At 36.6% G+C, this 24,252-nt stretch overlaps 2 protein-coding genes and 1 long non-coding RNA gene across 4 annotated transcripts; 2 read left to right on the top strand and 1 right to left on the bottom strand.

Annotated features, from left to right (window-relative positions):
• The first annotated feature begins 850 nt into the window (after positions 1-850).
• On the top strand, positions 851-12,112 carry LOC113064342 (nuclear RNA export factor 1-like). Of its 2 annotated transcripts, none has more exons than XM_026235098.1 (21): positions 851-1,100; positions 4,160-4,388; positions 4,476-4,644; positions 4,770-4,853; positions 4,967-5,071; positions 5,210-5,290; positions 5,375-5,444; positions 5,545-5,633; positions 6,224-6,331; positions 6,416-6,525; positions 9,870-9,906; positions 10,046-10,117; positions 10,198-10,253; positions 10,333-10,440; positions 10,577-10,638; positions 10,804-10,919; positions 10,999-11,041; positions 11,140-11,209; positions 11,291-11,473; positions 11,580-11,640; positions 11,721-12,112. In XM_026235098.1, the coding sequence occupies exons 1-21, from the start codon at positions 1,067-1,069 to the stop codon at positions 11,757-11,759; spliced, it is 1,926 nt and encodes a 641-aa protein (XP_026090883.1). In that variant the 5' UTR covers positions 851-1,066; the 3' UTR covers positions 11,760-12,112. The 2 variants fall into 2 exon arrangements, with proteins under 2 accessions (XP_026090883.1, XP_026090882.1); XM_026235097.1 differs by having other exon boundaries at positions 11,137-11,209.
• A 115-nt stretch (positions 12,113-12,227) lies between these two features.
• On the bottom strand, positions 12,228-23,181 carry LOC113064356 (peroxiredoxin-5, mitochondrial-like). The gene is made up of 6 exons (XM_026235120.1): positions 23,028-23,181; positions 13,876-14,010; positions 13,342-13,473; positions 13,182-13,220; positions 12,996-13,060; positions 12,228-12,552 (listed from the first exon to the last, which is right to left on the bottom strand). The coding sequence occupies exons 1-6, from the start codon at positions 23,037-23,039 to the stop codon at positions 12,447-12,449; spliced, it is 489 nt and encodes a 162-aa protein (XP_026090905.1). The 5' UTR covers positions 23,040-23,181; the 3' UTR covers positions 12,228-12,446.
• On the top strand, positions 19,018-22,488 carry LOC113064363 (uncharacterized). Its single transcript, XR_003278813.1, has 2 exons — positions 19,018-20,739; positions 21,099-22,488. It is a non-coding gene; the product is annotated as an uncharacterized LOC113064363 (long non-coding RNA).
• Positions 23,182-24,252: the final 1,071 nt, after the last annotated feature.

Raw genomic sequence — 24,252 nt, 5'->3', positions numbered from 1 at the left:
ACCTTAAGAATTTTTCAGATGCATCTGGAAACTTTACCTCGTAGAGCTGATATCCAGCTAAAGAGAAATTCCTGCTCTGCTGCTTTTGTTCTCCTTTAGCTGATTACTTACTGTAGGACTTAAAAGTCCTGCTATGCTTTAATCTGGTCCGTGGTTCTGTTACAATATCAGTTTTGCATGTAAACTGTAACTAAGTGTGTAAAATGTGTCAACACTTCCATTTCTTTCAAATGCGTTCCTCTGTATTGTGATGTTCTCACAATCTTTAACATGGCTAAGCAGTTCCACTCAACTTCTAGAGATATTAAATTATTATTTTAAATTAGTTCCAGTTATTCGAAAGCCGAAAATGCAAAACAATTTTTAATTTGTTTGAGAAAAAGCACGTTACATATTATGAAAAATAATTAGAGGACATTTAAGTATCATTGATATGGGGAAAAACAAATGTTACTAGTACTATTATAAATATTTATAATAATTACTATTATTACTGCTACTGTATACAAAAATACGCATGGAATGTTAATCCTAATATGAAAAGATATGGTGTTTTTGTTTTTTATATTTATTTAATTAAATTATATTAGTGGTTCATGCGTATTTGTCCGCTGTAACCAAAGATTTACTAGTATATCCGCTATATTCGTTGCATAGAGATTTTGATCATATCAGTGAATTATTATGAAAGGAAGAGTTTGCAAATTTTCATTTTCCTTCTCCTTCATATGTTTTTTTTAAATGCTTTTTTGTTTATTGAATAAATCAGACATTAAAGTAAAATGCTCAGTCACTGTGTTGTGATCTTACTCTCCAACACTAGGAGGCAATAGTGACGTGACGTGAAAACACCTCACTGGCTATTAGAAGAAGAATGTGGCGCAGCTGCGTTTGAGGCGTTTTTCTCACACAAAACACTGGCAGAAAGAATCTTCCGATTTTGCAAGCTTACAAGGTGTTTATCTTAATTTCTCTCGATTTTGTGTTATTAAAAAAGAAAAAAAGAAAACAGCGACTGGGAATCGTGTATTTACATTTTAAAGTCGCGTTAAAGCCTTCTTCAAAGATGGCGGCAGCGGACGACTCGCGCTACTATAGTGGTAAGTTTGAGCCGTTAGCGAAAGCGCTAACAGCCATTTAAATTCTTTGACATTAATAATGTTCAGATTATTCACAATCTTATTGCATCTCAAATGCCGTTTTCTAACTCTGAGTGGTCTGTCATAGTTTAACGCTACCCTATAATTTACATAAGTAACGTTAACATCTACGTTAGCTAGCTAGCTTTTGTTTTTGTAGGTGCACGATGTTAGCTGTTAGTTCAGACAAACGCATTATTCAAACTGATTTTACCGAATATTATGTTATACTTTGTGATTTTGTGAAAGATTGAGAAAGAAATGGAAATTGATCGGCGTGAGCTGACCACATGGTGAATGTGTTGAGATTGACCAACCTGAAGCTGTGATATCAAGATATATTTGTGAATAAAATAACCTCAGAGGAGCCTTATGGCAAATTTCATTTCCTTAATTGTTTTTCAGACTTACACGTTACAGTCATGGCGAGAAGTTTAGGCAGTGACGTAAATTTTGTGTTTTGCAAAGTTTGCTGCTTAAAGGCATACTCCACCCCAAAGTGAAAATGTTGTCATTAATCACTTACGTCACCTTCTTGTCGTCCCAAACCTGTAAAAGCTTCGTTCCTCCTCGGAACGCAATTTAAGATATTTTGGATGAAAACCGGGAGGTTTGTGACTGTCCCATAGACTGCCAAGTAAGTAACACTGTCAAGGTCCAGAATACTATGAAAAGCATCAGCAGAATAATCCATCTCCCAGCAGCGGTTCAACCGTAACATTATGAAGCGACGAGAATACTTTTTGTATTGGGGATAGAGCTAGCTCATAATTCTGCCCATAAACCCTGATATCAAAACGTCCTGAAAGAGCGGCGACTTCCAACGAAAAATTTGGGGATGATCCACGCGTTGTCCAGCATGTTGGAGCACCATCTCACAAAGCAAGAGTGATGAAGAAGTGGCTTAAAGATCTGACATGAAATAGTACTCAGAACATTTCTGTTTTTTGAAAGTGATCAATTTATTGAACCTTTAAAACATAATAGAAACAAAAACCTTCCAATAATATTTTCTAAGATTATATTTTAAAGTTTTGTATTTGTGGTGAGATTTAGATTTTTTTTTTTTTTTTTAGGAATTAAAGTATCAAATACAGCTTTATAGAGTTAAAACTGGTGTGAAACATAAAAGTCAGTTGAGTAAAATTTTTGTGCATGAAGCGGCATGTGCATCTTGTGACGATTAAACTTCAGAAGGCTATGATTTCATTAAATGAGCATGAGTGCAGCATGTTTCAGAGTCCAGTGTTATGCTGGCTGCACACTAGACTATTTTCAAGTCCTAAACTTTTTTTAAAACCATAGGAGACCACGGACATAAAGACAGTTTTAACCAATTGTTAGCCTTATAGTCCTCTGAACGCACACACTAGATAATTCCAGCAAACTGCGAGACCACACACTTAATAATTGTAGGAATGATTTTATAGTGACACTAGCACCACTTTCACACTGCCATTCCGCCAAATACAGGGGTAAAGTGTTCCTGTAATTGTTCCCTGGTCGCTAGATTTGGCACTTTCACACTGCCCAGTGATGACCCGGTATATGTGCGTGCTTTCACACACAACCCTTGAAGATCCCGTAACGACACGTGACATCAGCGCGTGACGTGTAATGTACGAGTCGACAACGCTTGGCACGTTATACTTTAACTGAAGCAAGCAAACGATCTCGGCGTCAGCGCAGAACTAACTGATCTCTGCTTCCTCACAGTTTGCACATATGTTTTCGTCGCGAATGTTGATCTTCCTTCAAAACAGCCGGTAAAAGAGTCGCGCGATAACGCGCGTCATCACTTCGATACGGAATTAGATCTGGCTTTTGTTCACACAGCGCTCGTTCCGGATCCATTACCGCAATGTTACTAGGTCCCCGACCCAGGTTCAATTCGGTAATCAATTCCGGGACGTGGTTGCTTTCACACAGAAGGCGACCAGGCAATGTTACGGGAATATTGCGGGTCCGACGTGCAGTGTGAAAGGGGTATAGATATCATGGACACTCACAATATCAAATGTGACTAGAGAAGATAAACAAATAGAGAATAATTGGTGTTGTCAGTTGGGTCTCATGGTGCGTGTTCTGTTTCACAGTTAAAAGCAAAGTATAACAAAGAATATGGGCAATGTATTCTGCTTTCCTGGCATTTTTTCACGCCTCCCAATCTTTCAGAAATGCAAATCGGCTTTAAAATCAGCCTTAAAATCCTGTGTGTACTGTGCAGCCAGCATTGCTGGGATACAGTAATATTTCTGCTGTTCCAAAAGCGCCTCTTAATGGCAAAGAATGAATTTGCATTTTTCAATAAGTCTGTCTGCTGGTTCTGTTCAGACCAGTGTGAAAAATCGACCCATTTTATGCATTATAAAAATCTAAACAATTAAAAGACACAAATATCTATTTATATGCTGTTTTATATATATATATATATATATATATATATATATATATATATATATATATATATTTAATAAATATAATAATTGATTGCTGATTCACTCCAAAAATGCATTTCTTAAAATTTGTAACAAAATTTTATCAGTTTTTGCTTAGAACAAGGAAAAATATCTGTCAAAGGTGCAAGAACCATGATCTTGATTTGCCTGTGAATTAAGATTATTTTTATTACCCCCACTGGCAGATTTTTTATTTATTTTTTTAAGCAAAAATTGAGAAAATTATAAAAAATGTTATTTTATAAAAACAAGACAAAAGCACTAAGTCCTTTTTTTTGCAGTGTAACTGTTTAATATAATTGACACTTTTGAAATGGGATGTTTACCATTTTATAAAACTATTCGTTTTTGTGAAAACCTGTATCTGAACTGTACATTCAGATTTTTACAGTCATTGTTTAGTATGTTACCATAGACATTGACATATCTACCCCGCTCGTATGGTATTAATTTTATTTGTGCAGGTTTGATTTTAAAAATCCTGCAGGTATCCTGACAGTCTCTTTGGAAGTAATGTGTAATAAAGTCACACCTCTGACTCTTTCGTCTTCCATCTATCAGAGCATGATGATCGTGTTGGTGGACCAAAGCACCGTAATCGTAAAGGCAGAGGCCCTTTCAGAGCCCCCCTGTACAGCGATCAGTTTTCTCGACCGAGGCATCGAGGTGGTCGTGGTGGTGGTGGTGGTGGAGGAGGAGGAGCCCCTGGTCCTTGGTCCAGACTTCAGGATGATGATGGAGATGTGACCATGTCAGATGGTCCTCAAGACATGGGATCCCAGCGCAGATTGTAAGCACTTTGGGACATAATTACACTTATTTTCTTATTTAATCATTGAGGTACAGCAGTCAAGATTTTGCTAATGCTTGTTTTCAGCAATCCATATGGCAGGCCACAGAATCGCCGCGAGGAACGCAATCGCAAAGGACGTGGCGGAGGCAATGGCAACGGAGGTGGAAATGAAGATAGAGGTGGCAATCGATATGGAGGCAGAAATGGTGGAGGTGGTTCTGATGGAAGCCGCAAGAACTGGTTTAAAATGACTGTTAGTGCTTTAAACGTCAATAGCACATCAATAAAGCAGTTATTAATGTTTAAGGCTTTAATATAAAATTGTTTGTGGCCTTATTGGAATATTAAATTGTGATTTGTATTTGTTTCTGGCCACAGATTCCTTTCGGGAAGAAATATGAAAAAGATTGGCTTTTGTCTTCACTTCAGAGCGCCAGTTCCACAACATTTCATGCCGTTCATGTAAGTCTACACTAAAATGCATTCCCTCAGCATGCCTATAAAAAAGCTTCAATGTTTGTCATATTGCTGAATCTTTTCCGTCCTGTCTTTTTTTTTTTTTTTTTTTTTCGTAGTATCACACTGATGGCAATAAGGCCCAGTTTTATGTTGATGACTCCACAACTGCTAATGCTTTGTTTAAAGCGTCACGAAAAATAACAGACAAAGATGGATATAAGGTAATATTCAGTATATTTGATGCATCATAAACACTGAAAGATAATTTTCTAAAGTATTAATCATTAATCTTTTTATGTACGGATTTGAGAACCCTGTGTTTGAGCTTGTAATTGATTGTCAATCTGTGGGTTGGATAGGTGACTGTTCTAATGAACAGCTGCCCACCTCCTACTTTGATCTACACTGATCTGAAGGCCGTAGATCTGGAGCATTTGAAGGTGAGTGAGTGTTATTTGCAGGTGCCTTTAAGAGGATGTTTTCGTTTATTTCATTTATGGCTAATAACTGACTGTCTTCTGCAGCAATGCATGGCCAAGCGCTTTGATGGGTCGCAGCAGGCTCTGGATCTGAACAACATCAGAGTCGATCCAGGTTACACTTTCATCCAGTCCTCTTTCTCCTTACGAAAACAGTTATTCTGTTAGGGTTGTTGTAGGACATAGCTCAAATGTTTGCTGTTCTTTCCTGGCAGATTTGGTTTCTCAAAATATTGAAGTCACTTTGAATCGGAGGAACTCCATGTTGGCGGTTATCAAAATAATTGAGGAGAACATTCCTGAGGTACGTTATATTTTACTCGAATGATGTAATGCCTTAAAATGTACATTTTAAAAAAATCACACAGTTTTAAAAGGTTTGGGTCCAATTTATTTATTTTTGAAATGAAAAATAAGTTAATAATTTTATTCAGCAAGGACACGTTAAATTGTGAAACCGTGAAATTAAAGACATTTAGAATGAAATGATTTCTATTTCAAATAAATGCTGTTCTTTAGAGCTTTAACATAGTATTAAATGTATATTAAGCAGCACAACTGTTTTGGTAATTAAAATAAATATTTTTTGAGCAGCAAATCAGCATTTTAGAATGACTTCTGAAGAGTAACAATGATGGAAATTAAGCTTCGCCATCACATGAATAAATTACATTTTAAAATATCTAACAATAGAAAACAGATATTTTATACTGCAATAATATTTCAAAGTATTACAGTTTTACTGTATTTTGATCAAATAAATGCAGCCTTAGTGAGAAAGAGTCTTCTTTTGAAAACATAAAAAATCTTACAACCCCTTACCATACTTTTTAACATTAGTGTACATTAATGTTTAACTCCATTAGTGTGATCCAAAAACTTTTCCTTACACAGCTGGTTTGTCTGAACCTGAGCAACAACCGGTTGCACAGGCTCGATGACTTGGCAGATATTATCAACAAAGTCCCCAACTTGAAGATTCTCAATCTGTCACATAATGAGGTACGTTTATGCTCCCGGACACCTGTAGATTTACTGTTTCCTGGACGTTTTTCAGTCATGTCATGACATTGTGTCATCTTGTAGCTGAAGACGGAGAGAGAACTTGATAAACTGAAGGGTCTGAAGCTGGTCGAACTCTCATTGGAAGGAAATCCATTATGTGGACACTACAAGAACCAGGCTGACTTTGTCAGGTTAGTCTTCTCTGCCGTATATTGGCAGAAAAATACTATACACAAGTACATAAATCCCTTCCAATCATATAGTCTTATATTACTTGGCAGTAACAAGCCTCTTAAAACTATAGATAATAATCAGATAGATTTACCGTAAAGTACATTAGAATGTAATGCATACATGCTTTGCTCTATGAATTGCAGTGTGTCCAGCAATACAAAATCATGCTCACACAGAAACGTCTGCGTTCGCGTACTTGCGTAGAGTATCTTTCAGGCCTGAAAAATAAACGTTTTGCATGTTAGTGCACACATGCACAGGAATGCATGCATATGCAATGACACGCCCCATGTAGTTCAGTTAAAAAACAACAAAAAACCCTGCAACACTGAGAGGGGGTGTTGATGGCTCTATTACCAGTGTGTAAAGACACCTAGAAAACATGGCAAACATTAAATCTCCATTAGAGACAGACACATATACTTATATCGTGTGTTGAATGTTTCAGATTTGTGAGTTGATATTCACTTTGCTTTTGGTTTATTCTGGAGAAACAGTAATTCCCTGGCAGGAGAGAGTCTGATGTGACATTTGTAAGGACTTTCTTAGTACAAAGGGTCCTTTTTGTTACATTATCACATTTGAGAACAAGGTGTTAGTTCTTAATTGCCTCTAATCACTGTATGTTGTTCTAAAGAAAAACAATAATCCCATCTCAGGTAACTCCCACTCTATGAGTGATTTAAATGCTAGAGTAATGATCATTCAAGCCTGTCTGTAATATGCAGGTGTATTAATTTATTATTTTCGACTAGTTCAATCATCAGGCATGTGATAATGATATTTACTTGTTTGAGTTCCAGTGGCAGTCCAGTAAGGAGCATAAGTGTGTCAACACCGCTGGTTTCCACTACTGCTTTGCTTTCATTCTTGCTTTTTTCTGACCTTCTTTTCTGTCCCCTCACTGTTGGCCCTGTAGCTTTTTGCACAGAACACAGCGATTGGTTTTTCTAAAGCATTTCAGCATATTGTAAATCTCATAAGCTAATACTTCATTAGTTAAATTCAGTTTAAGCGGCAGCTCCTGCATGTGACCTCCCAGAATGCCAATGAATAAGTTGGCGTACAAGGACAGAACAACCATTGGAGATGATGCTCTGTTAAGTACATTTGTGCTCCACCTGTCTAAAATGCTGGCACCCTCCTCCCTCCACCCGCCCCGCACATGTCTAACACCTGAAGTACTGCTGATGCTGTGTGGCCAGTGAGAGGCTGGTTAGTCAACGACGGGTAAGATCCCAACTTTTGATTCTGGGACAACCTAAGGCAGGCACAGCCGCAAAACTGGCCACAGCCAACGTCTTGAAGATGAAGAAGACCATTCAAGGAAGAAGATGAGCTGTCTGTAAGGAGATGCCACGGGTGGGGAAGGAGAAGGGAGGTTTTTAAGAGAAACCTTGAGCCAAGCAGTCCTCCGAAACGTGAGCTTTGCTTCACGGTGCAAAATGAAAAGTGAGAGTAGAGGCAATTCTCTCTCTCTGTGTCTGTATTGAAACCAAGGTGGAGGATAGTTCAGTGGTCAATCTGACCATTTTCACGATCCTTGTCCTAGAGCACTTTGGAAGAAAAACATCAGATCGTCATTTCAGCAAAGAAAAAAACATTGAGAAGAAAATACTTTAGGAGGATCACAAACAAGTTTTTGAATATTAATTTCAGTACAAAATAAGCTCAACTGCAAATCAGACTAAATAAGAAATAGAAATGGAAGGTGTCTGGGCTCAAATGAAGCTTTAATTAATTGTTTGAATGAATACCCTACTGTTCTTAAGTTTAATAGTAGGGTCCAAATAAAGTAGGGTGAGTAACCCATACACCTTTTATAGCACTCATTTATTTTAATCGTTTTCTGATCTGTTCCAGAAGCTCGGGGATCAACATCTGTGCTCTTCCAAGTTTATTCTTTGCCCTTTTTTTTTTTTTTACCCTGATTTTATTAACTCGCACTTCTTTTGCTTGAACTCTTTTACTGTCTTCTCTGTGGTTCATCCGTAAGTTTCTAGTGCCCCCCCCCCCCACACTGTTATTTTCTATTATTAGAACTAAATGTATTTATTTAAATTTAACTTTTCCCCTTAAGTGTTAAAACACTCAATAAGCAGTTTTTCACTTTAAGCTTTAACAACTCAACATGCCAACATTTGTCAAGCTATAAGCTAGTGCCTGATGCGGTCTGTTTAAAAAAATAAAATAATAATAATTCAAGAGCCCCATTAAAATTAGACCCTAAGAACCACCAGTGTGATTACACGGTGTCAGATCTCACTTAATTATATCAAACTCTCTCCTTTCCATTGAATACACTTCTTAAATGTGCTAATAAATTAAATAAAAAACTGACCGACTGATTGATTGATGGTGTGAATGTTCACCAAACTCTACACCTCACAACACCCCACTGCCCCCATCCCTTGCCAGCCTGCGTGGGTCTGTGTTTCGGCCTGTAGGGGGCACCGGTGGTGAGTATTGTGATTGGGTAAGTACTGTGCCGGGGGGAGGGAGGGAGAATGAACAGCGCTGTGATTGGCTCATTGTTACCATGGCTCTGATGCCCTACAAAACAAGTACAAAACAAACTTGATCAAGTATTCAGCAAACCTTCACTGTTTGTTCAAATGAAAAGAATGGTGTTCGTTTAAACTGTTACACTACTCTTCAAATGTTTGGTGTCACTAACATAATTAAGAAATGTATACCTTACATTGGTATTCAGAAAGGCTCATTAAATTGAGTGATACATTTATCATGTTAGAAAAAAGGTCTAATTCTACTAAATGGTGTTCTTTCGAATTTTCTGTTTATCAAAGACTCCTAAATTTTTTTTATAAAGGTTTTCACATACATTTTAAGAAATGTTTCTTATGCACCAAATCAGTATATCAGAATGATTTCTGAAGGATCATGTGACACTCAAGACTGGAGTAATGATGCTGAAAATTCAGCTTTGAAATGTATTCAAATAGGAAGTTATTTTAAGATAATTGTAATATTTCACGATATTACTGTTTTTACTGTAGATTTGATTAAATAAATGCAGCCTTGGTGAGTATACATTAAAAAAAAGAATCATACCGACCCCAAACTTTTGAACTGTAATGTCTAAATTGTGTAAATCCTCAGTTTTACAATATCTCAGACCTGACGGATAATTATCTGTAAGTAATACTCTTCACCTGTTTGTCCCATACATAAGGTGGTCTGATTTAAGTTTTTGAGTGTTTGTGTGGGACTGTTTCATTGGGACGAGTGCAGTGCGTATTAATGTTGTCTCTCTTGTTTTGTCTTTGTGATTTTTGGACAGTGCCATTCGGGAACGATTCCCCAAGCTGCTCAGACTGGTAGGAAATCCACAGTGTAACATTAGCTGTAGACCAAAAATTGTTGGTAACCATAAGAAGTGAATATGTAATCACACTCGCTCTTTGGTTTAATTATTTATTAGATTCATAATTTGTCTGTTTATTGTTTAAACCACAGGATGGACACGACCTTCCACCTCCCATTGTTTTTGATTTGGAAGTTGCTCCTGCGACTCTCCCCCCCTGCAAGGTTTGCTCAAGTTTTTTTCACCACTTTGAGATGACCATTTTTATCTTTCAGTCTTAACTTCTGTTTTACTTCAAACACAGGCCAGCTACTTCTGCTCTGAAGAAATCAAGAACATCATCCTTTGCTTCCTGCAACAGTATGTATTATTTGGTCTTTATACAACAGTTAAACTTAAACATTCAGATCAGTGTTCATGTATCTGTCTCACCCTCCAGGTATTACAGCATATATGACTCCGGAGACAGACAGCCCCTACTGGACGCCTATCATGACGGGGCAGCTTTCTCCCTCAGCATTCCCTTCACCCTGCAGAACCCTTCAAAGTACAGTATACCTCCTCTCTCCGCGATCATCCAGTCAGCATCACCACCGTTGACTTGTACTGAGCAGTATGATCTGATCTTCCTTCCACGTGGTCTGCTAACATTTCCTTGTTTTCCTCCATCCTTTTGTCTGCAGAAGTAGTTTAGGCGATTATCAGAAAGACAGTCGCAATATCAGACGTATGAAAGATGACCCCAGTAAGTTGTTATTTAATAATCTAAATCAAGCTTCTGTTGTCTTCTAATTCGTTAGTTTTTGCAACATTAAAGCACAATTGCATGTTTGGATTTGGCCTGTAAAATTTCGCTGTGTATTTAGTATTAAATTGGATCCTGTGTTTGAGTTGTGCCGTTTTCTTTCAGCTACACGGTTTCGTCTGATGAAACACACAAGGTTAAATGTGGTGGCTTTCCTGAACGAACTCCCCAAAACTCAACATGACGTCGCCTCCTTGATCGTAGACGTCAACACCTACACAGTGAGTCAAATTTGTGGGTTGCTGGTTGCATATTTCAGGTTCAGTTTTGCGGTTCTAATAACACCCGTGTTGTCTGCAGGCTACATTGTTGGCATTTACAGTCAGTGGAGTTTTCAAAGAGAGTGAGTTTCATCTAAAACGATTCTGAATCAGTAGTTTACTCCGAACTATAAGAGTTTTGTGACCCAGAACATCATTTTCTCTTTTTTTAAATAAGTAGATGGCAAATCCCGAGACTCGTTCAGAGCCTTCTCCCGGGTGTTCATCGCTGTTCCTGCTGGAAATACTGGGTATGATCTCACGTATGAACATTTATTTTGCTTAATGTGCCATAGGTCCCATCATTGTAACATTTATTTTCAACTCTTCAGCCTGTGCATTGTAAATGATCAGCTCTTTGTTCGAAATGCCACTACGGAGGAAATTCGGCGTGCGTTTGTTGCTCCAGCCCCCACACCGTCCAGCAGCCCTGTGCCCACTCTGTCTGCCCCCCAACAGGAAATGCTTGCTGCCTTCTCCCTCAAATCTGGCATGAACCTAGAATGGTCTCAGAAGTAAGGACTACAATATGTTTATTATTGCTTTTGCTAGATATTTGATATTTGCTAGATTCATATAAAGATGGATAGCTTGTCAAGGTCAGAACTTTCGTTTTTTCAGATGCCTACAAGACAACGATTGGGATTTTGAAAGGGCTGCTCAGATCTTCACTGGCCTTAAGGTACACTGTAAAAAAATGCTCATGTGTCCTGCATTTATGACTGTCTTTTGTCCTTTATTGAATTTTTTTTTTTTTTGTAGGCACAAGGAAAGATCCCAGATGTCGCATTCGTCAAATGAAGAGTTATTGTTAGGGGTCTTATGGAAACCCTAAACCACAAGGGGTCTTCCTGATTCTTCCCAGCCAAAATAAATGCTAGTTATTTTTTTTCTCCGTATTTTTGTTTTCAAAAGTTCAATTTAACCTCTTTAAAATTTTAAATAGGAAAAAGAAAACCTCAGGAAGGCACTAAGACCATTTACTCCCCACTATGTGAATTTTTTCTCCCCAAAATTTGCAGTTTCCGTTAGTTGTACCTGTTCAATGCTTGTTTTGTAAAATAAATATTAACCATGATTTTTATGTACTAGACTGTAAGAGTGAATCTTTTACTGTGAATTACAGCTGAGAAGTAAAGCCGTAAGACACTTTTCATTATTATAATATAAATGCTATTTGCACCATGGGGCACCCATATATTGTTTTACTTCTATTATGCTAGAAGTATGAAGTGCTTAAAAAAAATAAAAATAACACACCAAACTGGATTTAGTCATGAGGAAAAGGTTTATTGCTGCTTTGGTAACCAGTATACTGTAGGTATAGCAATGAATTATTGCTTCACGTAAACAAGTTAGTTCCTCACATGGGTTTCCCCACAGTATATGCAATAGTGTTGTTCATTGTCTGGAATTTCCTGTTGCCATGTTTTTGAAATGATAACTGGTCTATGATGAGAGTGACAGACTGTACACACTCACTAACTCTTAAATCTCACTGAGAAAGCTTGGAGCCAAGCTGCAGGTCAGTCCTTTCCCATCAGGCTCCACGCTGAGCTTCCGGACCACTCCATCTTCGATCAGCATGGCATACCTGCACATTTACAGCAGAATCAGCAGAGGCAATTGAGAAGTCAAAATTGTCAGTTTCACTTGAAAATGAAAGTTTGACTGCAACATACTTATTCATTGTCACATATTATGGAGAGCCATCCCTTATTTCTATCTTAAATGTGATTGTGGTCATTTGTAAGGCTTCCCGTTTCATCCACTTCCAGTTATTCTAGCTGTATAAAACGTTATGCTGCTTGATAGTGCAAACGGTTTTCTTATATCATTTTAAATGTACTGTTTAACCTCAAAACACATTGGTTTAGTGCAAACAGTTTTACTGTTTATTGCATTCATTTTTTGGAGCAGCTAATGATTCAGAAGACTTGCATGTTCACAGAAAATCATGCATTTCCATGTTGTGAGATAAAGTGGATATAATCATGACCAAGGGACATGTTTTGTTCAGAAAGACAGTCAGCTCACCTTTGAGACCTCAGGTTTCCAAGCACCTCGAACAAGTGATCATTGTTCAGGAAGAGATCCACCGCCTGTATAGAGAAAGAGGTTTATAACATCAATACATCTCAGACGGGGACTGCATTTGAACTAAAATAACATTTAATCCAGTGATATTTCATTGGATGAAGGTGCTTCAAAAGCAAGCGTCACCTTTGTGAATGCTCCTGTGGGATCAGCCAGCATCCGAACCTATAACAAATCAACCGTATAATGACTAATTAGATAATTCCAATCTTTCTAAAACCTTAAAGAGACAAATTAGACTGTGTTCCAGTAAAAACCAGGTTAATTACAGGCAGAGCTTTCCCACCTTGCCATCTGCTCCGTTCTCCTTTCCCCAGGCAGACATGACAAACACATCATTAACAGACACACATGCGATGATCTCCACACCTTTGGCCTTTAAATCCCCAGCCTTCTGTATGAACCCTGGGAGATGAGTCTGAGAAAACACAAGTGAATAAAGACAAACAAGACAAGACTTGCGTTCTTATACAGATATGATTTATTACACTTCTTTCACAAACTTTATACAGGTCTTTTTCAGGGACAAAATGAATGTCTCAGTTCAGGTTGGCCATTACTAAAATGCGTATACCGGTAGCTATACAGTATTCGTATAGATTGTAATGATGCATTGCAAAGCCATTAAAATTATTATTGATGTACTGAGCCACAGTACATTTTCTTATGTTTTAATGTGGTAGATCTTTTAGCTTTGGTTGAAGTTAACTTGATGTATTTTTTTTTTCATTTTCCCCCCAAAAAATTAGCTTGAGATTAAAAAGAATTGGTGGACCCCAAGTTTGTTACAGTTTAATGCCAGAAGATCCCATGTTGATACCTTTGAACATCCAGGTGTGAACGCTCCTGGAACACCAAAAAGCACCCCTTTTTTGCCCTTGAAGAGTTCGGCTACTGAGATGCTATTCTCTGGGTCTCCCTCGTAGACCAAAACATCGGGAAGACGTTGACCAACCTGAAGAAAATGAATCCGCAGCATGAACAATGCAGCGGGAAACACATAAAACTGATCAAACCGTTCCAGGTCTTAATCCATTATGTATTAGGGAGTCAATTCATTTCCACAGCAACACAAACAAGAGCTCAGATGACAACAACCATTCCAGGAAATTATCCAGTTTCACAGATCATGTGCGGTCATCTCAGAGAGAGAGAGAAAGAAAGAAAGGTTTGGACACACTTGATTGGCTGAATGATTCTTGTGATCCTAGAAACCTTATGCTTGGAAACTCTGTCATGACTCACTCTCAACAAGAACCTGGTACTTATATATATAACAAATTATGTTTATTGACCTGCCAAACAAAATATTATTGAATTGAATAGATTTGGGCAATTCTCCAGCAATAACTTAATAGTCTTTAATTGTTGAAGTGACAACTATAATATACAAATACTATATAAGAAAAAAAAAGATAAACATGTACAAATACCTGATCAACTGTAAGATCTTACACATCATTTCTGTTAAATGTAAAGTCCTTGGAAGTTAAAAAGAATAAGTAATCGATCATTTCCAGAGAGGGTTCATGTTACATCTTATGATGAGCTTTTATTCATCATGTGGCTTCTTTACAACCACTTGTGTTTTATGGTGGTTGCCAGTATATTATAAAAGGAAGATAATACAGTTTAGTACTTTGGTATATAAATATTAAGAGAGTTCATTAAACATACAGTTTTACTCCACGTGTAATTTGAATCCATAAATATACAAACTCGTTTTTCTTTTAAATTATGTCAGGGATACTTTAATGAGCACGTAGCCTAATGTTAAATATTATTATTATTATTTTTTGTCTGCTGATGAATTTTTTTGCTGAAGTATGAAAGTCTTCGTTATATTGTTTAGTTGATAATGTTGTGGTTGTTGGGTAAGTGCAACAAAAACTGCATTTCTTCTCGGTGCACATATTAGTTCAGTATATTAATCTTATTTTAACAGAAGTAACTTGTGCTGTCCTACGCATCATGAACCACTCATCTTTACAGAAAGCGCGCGGCGCGACAAACGCGAACGCTCTCGTTCTAGTCGAGTTCCTTGAAATCGTAGTTCTGCCGGGTCCGTGTACAATCAGGGTATCTTCCGTCCATTCCAAATCCGTTTCAAATTAAAAAACAGAAAACGAAAAACTCAAGAGGATTCAAGTGAGAGAACATGAATTCAATAACGAGAAATGGAAAAATGGCTCGTTTATTCGTTATTCCATCTAGGTAAACAAACGGAAAATTAGTTTTTGACTTGAATTCTCATTTTGTCGTTTGGGGTTTAAAAAACGGTTTATGGCTTCAATATTTCATACGCACTTGTGGGCGGAGCTGAAACGCTCCTTTCATCTGATTGGTCGAATCGCTCCGCCTTCAACTCGATCTTACATTCTTTCAGAATAAGAGTCTTATAAGAGTAGTGTCTGAAACCACCGCTCACTGTTAATTAACATAATATTTGAGTCAGATGTTGCTGCGCACATAATTCGTGCTGCTGTGACTTGCAAGTCACGCCTTTAAATTATTTCTAGGTTATAGTATTGTATGAATATTGTCCCACTGTAAATACAGTGCAAATAGTTTTGTCTCCTTGGATAAAAGTGAAGTGGAAATAAAAATAATAGACTGAACAGTTCCATGATAATATGTCTGTAACATTTACCACTCTCGTCTTTTAAGTCTAAAGGCACTAGGTAGGTGTGTGTGACATTAATAATTAATTGGGAAAATTAATATAGTTAAATTTATGAAATAAAGTAGTAATATTAGTTTTATTCCATACTAAATTGAATGATATTATTCTTTTAGTCTTCTTTGTTGGCCTTGAGAAAGCCGACATATATTTGAACATTATTATCATTTATTATGAGAGTAATTGACAACGACTAAAATTGTATTGTTTCACCAAATTCAGCTCAGATCTTCAGACTCGTTTGACTCGTCGCTGTAACTGGTCAGACTTTGTCCTTCTCAAAAAATCCTAGTGACTTTCATTATCTGAACAATGAAGGTCTTACACTTAAGGTCCACTAGAGGGGGAGACAGGATTTCTGTTTATGTAAGTTTAAATGACAGATAAATACATGAATTTCATGTGTAACACAGGTTCTTCAATGATAGATGGTGTGGTAGGGGGGTATGCCTTAGCTCAATGATAGCTGTATAATATAAAACAACATTAACTACTGCAGCTGGTGCCAAATAAAAGTTTTGGAAAACTGCAAGTCAAATGTACTTGCACAAATGACTTGCTGTTACATAATACCCCATATGCGTTGTTGGGGACGTTTTCGTCCACTAGGGGTTAAAGTTGAGTCTTTTGGCCACAACTTTCTCTGTGTTGCAGCTAATGGAATGATTGGTGACAAATCTTATTTTGACACTTATTTTGGGAAAATGCTTGACATTTTTCAAAAACTCAACAGTATACTGTGGGTAAATTCACTACCCTTTTGTTATGTTCGGGATGAAAACACCCACTAAATTAAAATGCTGTAAAAATGTCTCAGATAAAGATTTTTTTATTTTGTTTTGCATAAATCTATTAATCACCCTCAGTCCTGATCAAAACTACCAAATGTTTAAAAAGAAAACCCAAGATTTTAACTCTTTAATTACCAAGTTCATAAATGATGTCACTGATTTGGGAAGAAACACACAAAATGACATATTTCCAATATAAAAAGTAATTGTGGACTGGATATTTTTTTTACCTTTTATGACAGTCTTGGGCATGTCAAAGATTAGTAACTGTAGATTGGCTTTGATGTATTGTTAGTTTTTGTGCAGCATTAGATTAATTTTTTCTCCCTCATTTATTGTTGGTGGCTGTTTTTGCCCCATTGACTTCCATTATAACGACATTTTTTGATGCTAAGCCATGACACCATATAATCATGCACTCTTGATTGTTGGTGGTTTTCCCTGTTGGGAAGAGGTAACATTTGTTATTTTTACAGTTGATCACTAGGTGGGACCATTAACCCTTTAGATGGGCCTGTGCAAAAAAAAGGCTTAGTTTCTGGCCTGTATATGGAGTTATATGGAGTTTAACAGCAAATTATAGTGTGTGTGTGTGTGTGTGTGTGTGTTTGAGAGAGAGAGAGAGAGAAAGAGAGAGAGAGAGGGTGAGAGAGACCTTTGTGCACTTACCTTGATGTATCTGAAAAAACCAACAGGGAAAACCACAAACAATCAAGAATGCATGATTATGTGTCATGGCTTTGCAATCAAAAATGTAATTATAATGGAAGTCAGTGAAAAAAACATCCACCAACAATAAATTAGGGGAATTTTTTTTTTTTTTTTATCTAATGCTTACAGCAGTTTAATTGAGTGAATGTTTTCATCCCAAACATAACGAAAGGGTAGTGAATTTGAACAATGCACAAGGGATACATAATAATTTTTATTTGGCACCAGCCGCAGTTAATGTTGAAAGCTAGCAGGAGTGTGGTGGGGTGCGAGGTCTGTTTTGACCAATGGATGGAAACCTCAAAGCAGTGGCCTAAATGCTTATCTGAAGAATTTGTCTTTATAGATTACAGTTTACATTGTACTTACTGAAGTACACCTCTGCATGCAGACACCCAACTGTACAAATTCATTTATAGATTTAAAACTCAGTCCTGAACCGGGAGAACCATGTTCTGCAGAGTTCAGTTCCAACACACTTACTTGGACATTGCTACTGATCCTGAAGACCTTGCTTAGCTTAGGTGTGTTTATTTGGGGTAGCTAAACTTTGCAGGACACTGGCCATCTAGGAGGAGGACTGAGAGTCCTGACATTAGCATTTACATTCAGTGCATGTGATTTATCAACACCGAGTACATCTTAAAATGTACAGCTCATAAAAAATAAAAGATCTAGATGGACAAACATTAAATGCATAAACCAGTGTGAATAAAAAATAAACCTTAAAATAAATTTGGAGGTAGGTTGAAAAAGCCAAAATGGGAATTTTTAAGTACAGCTTGAAGTGTGAAGTTTATTCGTGTACACAGATATGGCATATTCATGGTAGTACACATGAAATTCATGTATTTATTTGCCATTTTACGTAAATAGAAATCCTGTCTCCCCCTCTTGTGGACATTTAGTGTAAGACCTTCATTGCTCAGATAATGAAAGTCACTAGGATTTTTTGAGAAGGAAATTTGGTGAAACATTAAAATTTTAATCGTTGTCAATTACTCTCATAATAAATGATAATAATGTTCAAATATATGTCGGCTTTCTCAAGGCCAACAAAGAAGACTAAAAGAAAAACCATTCAATTTAGTATGGAATAAAACTAATATTACAAATTTATTTAATAAATGTAACTATATTAATTTTCCCAATTAATTATTAATGTCACACACACCTACCTAGTGCCTTTTGACTTAAAAGATGAGAGTGGTAAATGTTACAGACATATTATCATGGAACTGTTCAGTCTATTATTGATTTTTATTTCCACTTCACTTTTATGCAAGGAGACAGGTTCGCATTGTATTTACAGTGTATTAATATTCATAGAATACTATAACCTAGAAATAATTTAAAGGCGTGACTTGCAAGTCACAGCAGCACGAATTATGTGCGCAGCAACATCTGACTCAAATATTATGTTAATTAACAGTGAGCGGTGGTTTCAGACACTACTCTTATAAGACTCTTATTCTGAAAGAATGTAAGATCGAGTTGAAGGCGGAGCGATTCGACCAATCAGATGAAAGGAGCGTTTCAGCTCCGCCCACAAGTGCGTATGAAATATTGAAGCCATAAACCGTTTTTTAAACCCCAAACGACAAAATGAGAAATCAAGTCAAAAACTCATTTTCCGTTTGTTAACCTAGATGGAATAACGAATAAACGAGCCATTTTTCCATTTCTCATTATTGAATTCATGTTCTCTCACTTGAATCCTCTTGAGTTTTTCGTTTTCTGATTTTTAATTGGAAACGGATTTGGAATGGACGGAAGATACCCTGATTGTGTACGTTTTGATAGTTTGTTTTTTCGATTGAAACACAAAACAAAATAACGAGAAACCACCTGTTTTTCGTTTGTAGTTTCAAACCAAAATCAAAGAAACAGTAAAAAAAGAGCCGTTCTCTCGTTTTTGGTTCTAAATCCAAAAACGAAAAATGACAAAACCAAAATCAAATAACGGTCCGATTTTGGTTTTTTGAAATTCCTTTTTCCATTTTTTCGTTTGAAGATCTACATTGAAATACAGACAGGTTGGCCACGTGACCCGGAAGGAATAGTAAATATGGCCTATCAAAATAAAAGCCAAGCTTTTAGAACGGTCATAATATGCAGCGCTAACGTTATACGAGAGTAACCTTAGAAGAAGAAAAATCTATTAATAAATAGCCTTATATAAACCTGGACCGGAATAAATATGTTAGCAACAGTAGTTTATTACAGCTATTTAATATCGTGCCTATCCAGACATCACCAGTCACGTTTAATGAGCGCATTGTTTGGCTCAATACAGTTGGTAATATAGGTTAACCTAAGAACTTATTGTGTGTGCAGAGTTGTTACTGTTAGCGCTATATTATATAATAAAATTTATATTTAATGTGGTTTCCACCGTAATGGATAACTGTTCCCCCTTTCTACCAGCAGGTGGCAGTATTTAAATGACTGACTGTATGGTGTCTTTGGTAACTGTTTTAAATCAAGATTACTGATACAGATGTATTTATTGTTGTTCATTGTATTTTGTTTTTATTTGCCTAGTTATCATCATCATCATCATCATTCACCCAGCCCAGAGTTAAACCTGCTTCTGTTTTAACCTGATTATAACACTGCACTGCTATCAGCTTCTTATAGCAGCTCAGACAAAAAAACTCACATCAGACATGTCCTAATCCTAATGTAGGCCATCTAGCCAAAATAATGATTTACCAGTGTGCTATATACTGTGTGAATCTTTCTTCTCTATACACATTCCAGTTTGTATAACATACAAAACTCTGATTGTGTCATGCCAGTGAAGAGAATCCATAAAAGTCTTAAAATTTTCTATAGCACATACATGCTTTCAAGGGCATTGCATGTACAATCAATGGCTGCAGAACATTTGTTAAGCCCTAAGGAAAGAACATTTTACAAGGTCCTCAAAAGAAAACCCCAAAACATAATTACATTACTAAAAACAGGCTGTCAACGCTGATTACATCAGCAATAACTGCAACAAAACGTTTCCAGTAACTTTTGATACGTCCTGCTTATTGACTTGGACGTATCTTTGCCCGTTCCTCTGTACAGAACAGCTTCAACTCTTGGATGTTGGTGGGTTTCCTCACATGAGCTGCTTGCTTCCTCATCCTTCCACAACATTTCAATCATTTTAAGGTCATAACTTTTGACTCTGCCTTTCCAAAACATTCACTTTATTCTTCTTTAAGGTAGGTGGGTATATTTTGTCACAATATAATATATATAATAGTATAAAGTATAAATTGAGTTTGTATCTCCCTTCTGGTACATAGCAGACATTATCAGGCTAATATAGAAGCAATTATAAAAATGGTAAACATAAATAAACTATGATCAGTGGAGCAGTGCTGAGGATGAACTATAGTTTAAGAGTCTGATAGCTTGGGGGGAAATGTTGCTCTGCAGTTGGTGCGGCAGCAGAAACTTCTATATCTCTTCCCAGAAGGCAGCAGGATGAACAGGCTGTGGCTGGGTGGGTACTGTCCTGTTGCAATGGCATATTGGATTTTAATATTTCTATCAATATAAGTGTGATGTAGCTTCAGTGAAGATGTAACCAGCAAAAAAAAAATATATATATATATATATGGATGTTACTGTCATACAAGATAGAAAAAGAGGCTTAGAACTACAGAGATATATAGGGGATACATGGGAATGTTTAGAAATATCATTACTATGACTACAATTTTTATTAAAATGTAATTATTGTAGTCAATGGGAATATATAACTATTAACACACTGTAACACTAACAAGTGAAATGAGACAGAGGAAAATTGCTTGAGACAACTGTTGAAATATTTGTTGAAAAATATTCTGAATCTTGCAGATGTGATGGAAAACCCAGTTGTGGCACCGTGCTGCCGCAGCCTCGTTGGATGCCGGGTCTGCGTTGAGCAGTGGGCAACTACCTCGCCGCACTGCCCAAAATGCAGGGACGAGATGTTCCAAGAAAAAAAAAATTCAAATTACAGGGATGGGGGAGATTGTGAATGTTTTGAAAGACACTATTAGTTAGGAGATTGTTTTAGTTAGTTTTTATTTTAGGTTTAGGTTTTAAGTTAAGTCAAATGGTTAAGTTTGGTTATGTTCATCTGTTATGTTATTTTATGCAATTAATAAATTGTTCAATTTTATTTTCTATTACTCTCACTTGCAGAACTCCTTTTGTTGTATTCATTTTATGTTATTTTATGCAAATAATAAATTAATATAAATATTTTAATAAAATAAATTATGTTCACTTTCATGACATACTGCTTGTTGTCTATTATAACACAGTAGAACCACACACCCAACTGGACTGAAGGCCTATATGTGAGACATGTTTTTAAATTTGTGAGTGTTACAGTCAACTAAAACTTCACGCAGTATAATAGCACATGTAAATCAGACAATCAAACATGAGGAGAAAGAGCTCATTTTATTGAGTAGGCTAATGCCTTAAGCAGCTGTGCTAGGAAACGTGATTTGTGAAAGCACAGTTGTAATGAAAATAATGGAAAGTGTTTTAATTACAGAACATAAAGCAATATCTCCATAACAGTAGCTCGCACAAAGCAGACACAGTGCGACACCTACTGGTGTCTGTAATCGTTTTGAACTGCCCTTGATTTTAAACTTCGTTGGATTATTAACGTTACATGGAGGACTGAGAACCTTCACATATTATAAATTGTATTATAAACAAACTACTATCACTATTAGTTAACTAGCCAGTTCAATACATTTATATTAACACTTTATAACGTGAGCGAGGTAACAGCGTGTCCTTGGGCTTTTTGAAAATAGATATGATGCGTTAGGATAAAATTATATTTGAGGACCAACACAAGTTTTACGAGGGTGTCAATCGAATGGCAAAGACGAGATAGGGACTGATATTTTGATGGCGGAATCCCAATCTCCCTCATTATTAGTTAGGCCTGCGCATGACGTCACGTGGGAATTCACGTTGAATCGCTGTCCATTACGGTGGAAACCACATTAAATATAAATTTAATTATATAATATAGTGCTAACAGTAACAACTCTGCACACACAATAAGTTATTAGGTTAACCTATATTACCAACTTATAAAACGTTTGTAAAAAGCTTGGCTTTTATTTTGATAGGCCATATTTACTATTACTTCCGGGTCACGTGGCCAACCTGTCTGTATTTCAATGTAGATCTTCAAACGAAAAAATGGAAAAAGGAATTTCAAAAAACCAAAATCGGACCGTTATTTGATTTTGGTTTTGTCATTTTTCGTTTTTAGATTCAGAACCAAAAATGGGAGAACGGCTCTTTTTTTACCGTTTCTTTGATTTTGGTTTGAAACGACAAACGAAAAACAGGTGGTTTCTCGTTATTTTGTTTTGTGTTTCAATCGAAAAAACAAACTATCAAAACGTACACGGACCCTGCCGCTTCACTCGCGTTGTGCGTCAGGCCTATGAGGAAATAGTTAACTCCCTTCACTAGTGTCCGACTTTAACTGCTCGAATTTGAATAAGTATCAGGAAAAGAAAATCGAAACAAAAATCTCAGTCTGCTTGCGTAACATCACAGACACAGCAGAAAAACAATCCGTGCTTGTAAAAGTAACGTTACTTAAAAAATGCGCGTAATAAAAGCACCCACGCCCGCCACAGTCTCCCAGAAGCATCTAACGTTAATGCGTTTGTTTTAGGCGCCGCGAGGCGAAAATAGTTCCTAGGTCAGGCGCAAGTCTAACGCCAGTGCGGTCTCTGGATGTCCAGCTACAGGTCTTACCTGGATCGGCATGCTGACGGAGTGTGTGGAGTGTGTTTGGAGTGTAGCAGTCTGTTCAGTGCGCGGCACGGACGGCTTTCTGTAGCAGTGGAGTGAAAATCAGGGTTTTTTGTTGTTGGTTTTTATAGGAGCGGCAACGCCTGCGGGAACACACGCCTCCCGCCCAGATACTGAACGATTTTCATCAAAGCACCTACTCACCTGCGACTGCTTAACTTTATTACTCTATTAAAGATAATATACTGGTATTAGGACAGTGATTAACTGTTATTGCTGGCTTAATTTATTATTATAATTATTATTTTGTCTGTGTGCATAGTAATATAAATTGCACACATTCAATATGCTGAGATTCTATTTGATCTCTAGGTCAAATCAAACTACAATGTGCTTTTTCAGAAAGAAAGGCAATGCTGATATTTATACAAATGTGAATATATTAATATGTTACTTTGTTATCTATTTACTATATATATATATATATATATATATATATATATATATATATATATATATATATATATAAACATGGTAACAGAGTTGATCATCCACTGCTGGCAAACATAACAGCATAAAACTTAAAGTCAATGTGATAAAAAAGAAAGAGCTAAGTTTCTGGAAGGAGGAAGATGTAATTGCAACAACTGGGTTTTTTTTCTCTTCTTCGTTAGTTTTGCAATAATAAAAGGGAAAATCTGATGCTAACATGGTTGAGGCATGATCTGCCCACAGGTCAAAAGAGCCAATCAGAATTTTTAAAAGTAATTTTTAATAAGACGGCTTAGACCAACATACAGTCAGAGAGCCCAATTAGAAATAGTTAGCAGTGGACCCCAGTAATATTTAAATAAGATATCTGTCTAAATCAGAGACATTAATGTACTACCTCTTTCAAATATGCCGAATATGGGGCAACATGTAATACAAAATAATTACTGTAGCCAAATAATGACATTATGGTTAGTATAATAATGGGAATAATGGCTTGGCACAGTTTCCGAATATATCATTTGTCATAGGAATATAATAATGTTTCCCCACAGGATAAAAAATCAGCAGTAAGTCACTGCTGTACCAATTTTCCCATCCTAAAATACTTTTTTCAAATTACCTTTTTTCAGTTGAAACCATCTGTCTTAAATTTCAAATATCTGAGGAACACCAAAAAATCATCACCTTTACAGTGCGACACAATGTGTTTAAAAGTATTTAAAAAGATTAGGCT

The sequence above is a fragment of the Carassius auratus genome, chromosome 46 (assembly GCF_003368295.1).
Source record: "Carassius auratus strain Wakin chromosome 46, ASM336829v1, whole genome shotgun sequence".
Taxonomy (NCBI): Eukaryota; Metazoa; Chordata; class Actinopteri; order Cypriniformes; family Cyprinidae; genus Carassius; species Carassius auratus.
Note: the sequence above shows the minus strand (reverse complement) of the source record. Positions and strands in the feature narration are given on the sequence as shown.

Coding starts and splice junctions, on each gene's coding strand:
- LOC113064356 (XM_026235120.1), bottom strand. Junction 13,221..13,341: donor AGAACGGAGCAGATGGCAAG/GTGGGAAAGCTC, acceptor GATTTGTTATAG/GTTCGGATGCTGGCTGATCC. Junction 13,061..13,181: donor CCACAGGAGCATTCACAAAG/GTGACGCTTGCT, acceptor TTCTCTATACAG/GCGGTGGATCTCTTCCTGAA.
- LOC113064342 (XM_026235097.1), top strand. CDS start 1,067: ATGGCGGCAGCGGACGACTCGCGCTACTATAGTG. Junction 5,445..5,544: donor CAACATCAGAGTCGATCCAG/GTTACACTTTCA, acceptor CTTTCCTGGCAG/ATTTGGTTTCTCAAAATATT. Junction 6,332..6,415: donor TCAATCTGTCACATAATGAG/GTACGTTTATGC, acceptor GTCATCTTGTAG/CTGAAGACGGAGAGAGAACT.